The 7,002-nt window shown below is 65.9% G+C and overlaps 1 protein-coding gene across 1 annotated transcript; it reads left to right on the top strand.

Annotated features, from left to right (window-relative positions):
• Window positions 1-3,663, top strand: MMP15 (matrix metallopeptidase 15). Its single transcript, XM_026034426.1, has 9 exons — window positions 1-184; window positions 334-456; window positions 763-1,070; window positions 1,252-1,413; window positions 1,533-1,756; window positions 1,959-2,097; window positions 2,386-2,536; window positions 2,888-3,003; window positions 3,194-3,663. Exons 1-9 carry the CDS (start codon window positions 81-83, stop codon window positions 3,661-3,663), a joined length of 1,797 nt encoding a protein of 598 aa, XP_025890211.1. The 5' UTR covers window positions 1-80.
• The last annotated feature ends 3,339 nt before the right edge of the window (window positions 3,664-7,002 follow it).

The following is a 7,002-nucleotide window of genomic DNA, read 5'->3' as shown; positions in this document are numbered from 1 at the left end:
GTCCATCAGCCCGCTGCCGTCTCACGCTCGCCCCTCTCCTGCTCCGGCTCTATGGCTACCTGCCGCAGTCGAGCCGGCAGATGTCCACCATGCGCTCCGCTCAGATCTTCTCCTCCGCCCTTTCCGAGATGCAGAAGTTCTACGGGATCACAGTCACTGGTGTCCTAGATGAGGAGACCAAAATGTGAGTTTCTCCATGCACTGGTCTCGCTTGCGCAGAAGGGAGTTCGGCTCTCTCCTGATCACCCCCCTGCTCGCCCCTGCTGCCATAGTTCCTTGGGGTCTTTGCACCGGTGTGGTGCACTGAGCCTTTGCTTGATGCCCTCCTGGCAGGTGGATGAAGCGTCCCCGCTGTGGGGTCCCAGACCAGTTTGGTGTCCAGATGAAGTCCAATATGCGGCGGAAGCGGTACGCGCTCACGGGGCGGCGCTGGAGCCAGAACCATCTCACCTTCAGGTACCTGAGATCTCTCCCGTCCCACCTGTGGAGAAGGGGGCAGCGCACAGCCAGGAGGGGTGGGAAAGGCCGACAGGGTCCATGGTGATGTGGAAGTATCAGCAGAGACCACGTCACCTTGTCATGCTGGCAGCATGGCCCTTGGGCCAGCAAGTCCCTGGCACCCACCTCGTGACAGCAGCTCCCAACTTGGGATCTGCTCCTGGCAGGGAGGCACCAGCTGCACCCCTCCAGGCTAACGCAGTGAGGGGGAGCGAGCGTTGCCATGGCTGTCCTGAGCGCGCGTCGCTCCTCTTGTGCTCACAGCATCCAGAACTACACGGAGAAGCTGGGCCGGTACCACTCGTATGAGGCCGTGCGCCAGGCCTTCAGGGTGTGGGAGCAGGCCACGCCGCTGGTTTTCCAGGAGGTGCCTTACGAGGACATCCGGCAGAAGCGGAAGAAAGAGGCTGACATCATGGTGCTCTTTGCCTCCGGCTTCCACGGAGACAGCTCCCCCTTCGACGGCGTCGGGGGCTTTCTGGCCCACGCCTACTTCCCCGGGCCGGGAATGGGAGGGGACACGCACTTCGACTCGGATGAGCCCTGGACGCTGGAGAACACGGAYGTGTCTGGTGAGCCGAGGGCGAGAGCTTGGGTTGGGAAGGTGACGCAAGGAGCTCGTCCGCCTGGGTTGTCGCATGGCGGGTGGGAGCTCCCGTGTCTTGGTGGCGCAGGCTCCGCTCCATCCCGCCCACAGAGCGGGCACCTCGTGCGCCGCCCCTCTGCCCTCGCCGACGGCGCCTTTTCCTGCAGGGAACAACCTCTTCTTGGTGGCCGTGCACGAGCTGGGGCACTCGCTGGGCCTGGAGCACTCCAGCAACCCCAGCGCTATCATGGCCCCCTTCTACCAGTGGATGGACACGGAGAACTTCCAGCTGCCCGAGGACGATCTCAAGGGCATCCAGCAGCTGTACGGTGAGGAGCTCGAGGCAGGCGCGGTGTTCGGGGCCGTGCCCGGCATGTGCAGGGGAAGCGAGGTGGTGGCCAGCTGCTCTGTATTTGCCCCCATCCACGTTCTCTCCCGCCCTGTCCAGGTACTGCGGATGGGCGCCCTCAGCCCACCAAGCCCTTGCCCACCGTGACGCCCCGGAGACCTGGCAGACCTGACCAGAGACCCCCCAGGCCGCCCCCGCCGGGCAAGCCGGAGAGGCCCCCCAGACCCGGCGGCCCAGAGCGGCCTGACCAGTACGGGCCCGACATCTGCGACGGGAACTTCGACACCGTGGCGGTGCTGCGAGGGGAGATGTTCGTGTTTAAGGTACCAGGACCTCTCTGTCTGCTGTGCCCGGGTCTGCCCCTCTCCCCAGTGTGACAACTGCTCCCTCAGGTCTGCACCTGGCTCTGCCACCCCACATTGGGCTGGGGAGGTGGCAGGCCCTGTGTGGAAGGGCCCAGCATGGTGATGGGTTTGGGTACCATGTCACTCCATGAACTCCTGCTGACACTCCCGCTTCCCCCAGGGTCGATGGTTCTGGAGGGTTCGGCACAACCGGGTTCTGGACAACTACCCCATGCCCATCGGGCACTTCTGGCGGGGCCTGCCCGGGGACATCGATGCCGCCTACGAGAGGCACGATGGGAGATTTGTCTTCTTTAAAGGTGAGTGGGGCTGCAGGAGGAGAGTCCCCTTGGCTCCATGTTATGGCCCAGTGCCCCACGCTGCCACGTGTCCCTGAGCCCATCCTGACTTGTCCTTCTGGCAGCAGGATGGGGTGGCTGCAAAGGGAGCCACCAGGACGAGGGCAACAGAGAGCCCCTGGCGCTAGTCCTGCACCCTGTGTGCAGCAGGCGTGGAAAGGAGACCCAGAGCAGGGCACCAGGACAGGCTGTGTTAGAGCCGTCCCAGGCGCAGCATCACCCGTCTTCTCCCTTTCCTTCTCTGCCCAGGTGACCGGTACTGGCTTTTCCGAGAAGCCAACCTGGAGCCCGGCTACCCGCAGCCCCTGAGCAGCTACGGGCAGGGCATCCCCTACGACAACATCGACACCGCTATCTGGTGGGAGCCAACGGGGCACACGTTCTTCTTCCGTGGGGACAGGTGGGTGCTCCACCTCGCCAAACCTCTGCCCTTGCCCGTGCCTCAGTTTCCCTGCCTGGAAGAGGGATGACGTGTGCTTGGAGAGGGTGGGTGGATGGGCTGATAGCACATGGCTGCATGGAGGGATAGATCAGTGAGCTCCTAGGGGGCAAAAAGACCTTGGGCAAGTGCGGGTGAGGAGGTGGGTCAACAGRTGGACACATGGCTGGGAAGGCTGGAGCAGCCATGCCACCCACCAGGGCCGCTTTCCTCCCTCCGAGGGAAGGGCGGCCTTGCCCTCGCGAGGGTCCCGCTGGAGCAAGAGCACCTGCGTGCCCCTCACAGAGCCCTTCTGTCCCCCCCGCCCTGCAGATACTGGCGCTTCAACGAGGACACCCGCTCGGTGGACCCCGGCTACCCGAAGCCCATCTCCGTGTGGGTGGGCATCCCTCCCTCGCCCAAGGGTGCCTTTCTCAGTTCAGACGCTGGTAAGCGGAGGAGGAGGGAGAGGGGAGGCAGCACATGGACACCCACAAGCCTGGAGGTCTCCATTCCTCCCCTCCACTCCAGAGGGGGCCAGAGCGATCCCGAGTGTCCTGGGTGGAAGGGGGCCAGGGGCCACACAAGGCAGGAACGGGACCCAGCTGCTCCCCCTCACCTTCCATCTCTCTCCCCTAGCCTCGACCTACTTCTACCGCGGCACRAAGTACTGGAAGTTTGACAACGAGCGGCTCAAGACGGAGCCGGGCTATCCCAAATCCATCCTGCGGGACTTCATGGGCTGCCACACGGAGCTGCTCCCTGACCCCAACCCCCGGTGGCCCGACGTGGACCGGCCGCCCTTCAACCCCGATGGGGACGGTGGCGAGCGCCCGGGCGGCGGCGCCGAAGCCGATGAGGACGAAGGGCAGGAGGAAGAGGAGGAGGAGGAGGAGGAGGATTACGGTGCAGGCGGCGCGGGCGGCGATGTGGACGTGGTGGTGCACATCGACGAGTACGCGCGCACCATGAGCGTGGTCATGGTGCTGGTGTTGCTGGTGCTGCTGCTCTGCATCCTGGGCCTCATCTACGTCATCGTGCAGATGCAGCGCAAGGGAGCGCCCCGCATGCTCCTGTACTGCAAGCGCTCCCTGCAGGAGTGGGTCTGAGCCCCCGGCCCCCTCCCACCACCGTGGTGCTAACGAGGAATCTCTGACCTCCCCCTCGCCCCGGCCCCCACGGCCTATTTATACCGCGGGGACTCGTCCCTCTCCTCTCCCCAGCCACTTGCTTGACATCTCGGGGCTGCGCGAAGCAGAGGGGCCAGCCGGATACCCCGAGGCCGGGTGAGGGGCACTTCCCTCCTCAGTAGCCTTTGTGTAGCCGCGGCTGCCCCCCGGCGCTGGGGGRGCCGTTGCTGTCTGGGGGCGGCTGTGGCCTGGGGTGGCTCTTGGTGGCCCCTGTCCCAAACCCTGTCTTGGTTCCGGGCCGAGCGGCGGGGAAGGGGTCTGCGAGTGCAGTCAGCTCCGCACCGTGAGGCTGGGGTGCCCTGCTCACCTGTGCCGTGAGCTGGCAGGCCTCAGCGCCCCAGTGGAGGGGTTGTGGCCGGGGGGAAGCGCGCGAGGCCGGGCGGGCTGAGGGCTCTGCGCCTGCTTTCCTGTTTAACCGCTGGTGGTTGCGTGACCGGCCGGGGGGACGTGGTGCCTAAAGATAGCTCGGAAACTCAAGCAGGGACCGCGCGAGGGGCCGGCGCTCGCCCCGCACGCTGCCCCGCCGCCGCTCCCTGCGGCTCCCATTCCCACTCCTCCTGCTTCCCACCGGCTGCGGGGAGTGCAGCCCTGCGCCTTGTCCTTGCATTAAAGTGGTCGGGTGTGTGGAGCACTGTGGTCCTGAYGCCCTTTCTTTGGGGACGCCTTGGGCAATGGGGGTCGCCCGGTGGTGGGGCCGCCGTGGCATCCGCTGCCCCGCTCCGGGGTGGGCCCCACGACCGACCCTGCACCCGGTGTTTTTGGGGAGGCGGTAGCGCCTCGAACAGAGGCGCCTTTCATGGGCGCCCCCGCCGGGGAACACAGGGCGCCTTGTTCTCCCCACCCCGGGCCTTTCGCCTTCGCCCCCTCGCTGCTCTCGCCTGCGACTAAGGGGGTTTCGCATCCTCGGCACAGGGCGGGGGGCACTTCAGCTCCCTCCCTCGGCCCCCAGAGCAGGGCCAGGCAGGCCCAGGAAGCTGCCAAGGAGAGCGAGTCCCTAGGGACGCCGCTGCATTTTCCCGCGGCTCCCGGCCGGCTGTGCGGGAACATCCGGCCGCGCTCGCTCCCTGGAACGCTCCTGCGGGGTGACCGCTCAGCCTGGGAAAGGGCTTGGTGGGACGCAGTGCCGCCGGGATACCCCAGCCCATCCCCACACGCCATTGGCACCCGGGCATCGGGACATCCCTTCCCGCCCCACGTTATTCCCAGCGCAGCTGGTGCCAGGAGCCAGAGCCATCTGGAAGCGCTCACTGACAGCAGCGAGGAGCCGGGCCCGGCGCCACGGGGCCGCCTTCCCCTCCCACAGGCTCCCGGCACCTCCCCGGGGCACGAGCGGCAGCTCCCTGCCCTCCTCTGGCGCTTCCCAAATTAGGCCGGAGAAGCCGGCCCTGGAARCGCTCCGGGAGCTCGGCCTGGGTTCCGGCGCTGCTCCGTGCGGGACGCCGGCCGCTCCGGCGAGGAGCAGCCCCGGGAGGCCAGGGGCTGCGGCAGCACCGCGCGCTGCTCCCTGCCAGGCCCAAGGGGCCCTGCCCCATATACAGCCCTGGGCAGGTAGGCAGGGCCCGGCCCAGGGCTGCCCCCTTCCCCACAGAACCATCCCCTGCAGCGATCGCGGGCTCCAGGGCCGGCAGACACCACCGGCATCGCTCTTCCAGCAGCCAAGATGCCACCAGCCCCTTTTCCTTGAGGACAGATCATCTCGAGTCCTTGCTGGGGGACATGGGGAGTAGCTGCCACGGTCCCCCCGCCCCAGCTCCACAAGGTGCTGGAAGCTCCCTCAGGATCCAGGGGACATCACCCATGGCAAGGCCAGGCACCCTAGAAGGATGGGACCCTCATGGCAAAAGCTTTGCTAGCAGAGTTTGCGCTGGAAACTGTCAGTTGGAGCCCCCGGATGGCCCTGCCTGGGCGCCCGGAGAGCAGAGCCGGCTCCTGCAGAGCAAGGTCGAGCCCACACGAGTCCGGAGCGTGGTCCAGGATGGGCCTCCAGAAGGCATGGGAATGTGCTCGTCTTCCCCGGCAAGCGCTGGGCTGCCAGAGACCATCCAAACCAGGCGCTGGCAGCACAGGCTGGTGGGGAGCGATGTGGGTCTCACCTTGCCGGGGCCTGGTGGGTTCCCGCGGCTCCAGAGGCTCCTCAGTGAGCGCCGCGCAGGGGAGCAGCAGCCCAAGGAGGGGAGCCGGGCCCAGCCCCAGCTCGCCTCTGCTTGGCGCAGCCCGAGCCCCGCCAGGCCCTGGTGGACGCGAGGCGGGCCGGGTGCCGCGTTCCCACCCGCGCTCCCGCGGCTGGCCACGCTACCGCGCTCCTCGGCCCTGCAGCATCTTCTCCACAGAGAAGCAGCTCCTCCATCTCACTCCCTGCTAACTTGATGATGCCAGAAAAGCAGCTRTGTGGCAGCACCCCCCAGGGTGGGACTCAAAGAGGGCACAGAGGCCCAAACTGCTAAAGCAGCCGGAGATGAGACCCAGGGGCTGGCCCCTGTCCCGGGCAGCCGCCCCCAGTGCGCTCGGCTCCAGGGAAAGCCCAGCCTTGCTTAAGGCACCCGAAGTTAAAGGCARGTTTTCCCCTCGCCCTGCACAAGCCAGCGCTCGGCCAGGTCATTTCCCRCCTAGGTCCCTGCCCGGGGCTCAGCGGCAGGGAGGAAAAGCAGCAGCTGCTCCCAAACTTTCTCCAGCGCCGGTGGAGGCTGCAGGCTCCTGGCAGGAAGCCTTTCCCCGTGGAAAGCAAATTGGTTGGAAGCCGGGAGAGGACTGCTTGGGGACAGGAAAAGACTTCCGCTTCTGTGAGGCTGCTTGGCAAGAGCTCCGCAGCTCCCCTGGGAGCGGGAGAGCTTGGCAGCTGGAAGGCTATTGTGCGCCTGCCGCTCCAAGCAGCCGCTAAAAGGGAGAGCCGGGCAGGCCCGTTGTGTAACTGCGCAGCCAAGGGGATGGGCCCTGCGAAAAATGGCTTCAAATAAGGGCATGGAAAACCCGTTTCCATCCACCGAGAGCAAACGGCGTGAGATTTGTTACAGGCTGATTATCACACACCTCAGGGACTGAGGATCCCACGTCCAGTACTGATATCTTGGTGCTCTGCCTCACTCAAGATTACCGCTGTCCTCGGCTGTGCTCTGCCTTAAGAGGATAGGCTGAAGTAAAACTTTAACGTCTGGGTTCCTACCAAAACCCCMCAGCACTTTCTGAACTGCTGCGATGTGCAAGCGAACAGACCTCTCCCAGGAAGAGGGCACCAGGAGCAGACTTACAAACACGGTCAAA

This window comes from Nothoprocta perdicaria, unplaced genomic scaffold, assembly GCF_003342845.1.
Source record: "Nothoprocta perdicaria isolate Ctin4 unplaced genomic scaffold, notPer1 scaffold_143, whole genome shotgun sequence".
In the NCBI taxonomy this organism is placed as follows: Eukaryota; Metazoa; Chordata; class Aves; order Tinamiformes; family Tinamidae; genus Nothoprocta; species Nothoprocta perdicaria.
Note: the sequence above shows the minus strand (reverse complement) of the source record. Positions and strands in the feature narration are given on the sequence as shown.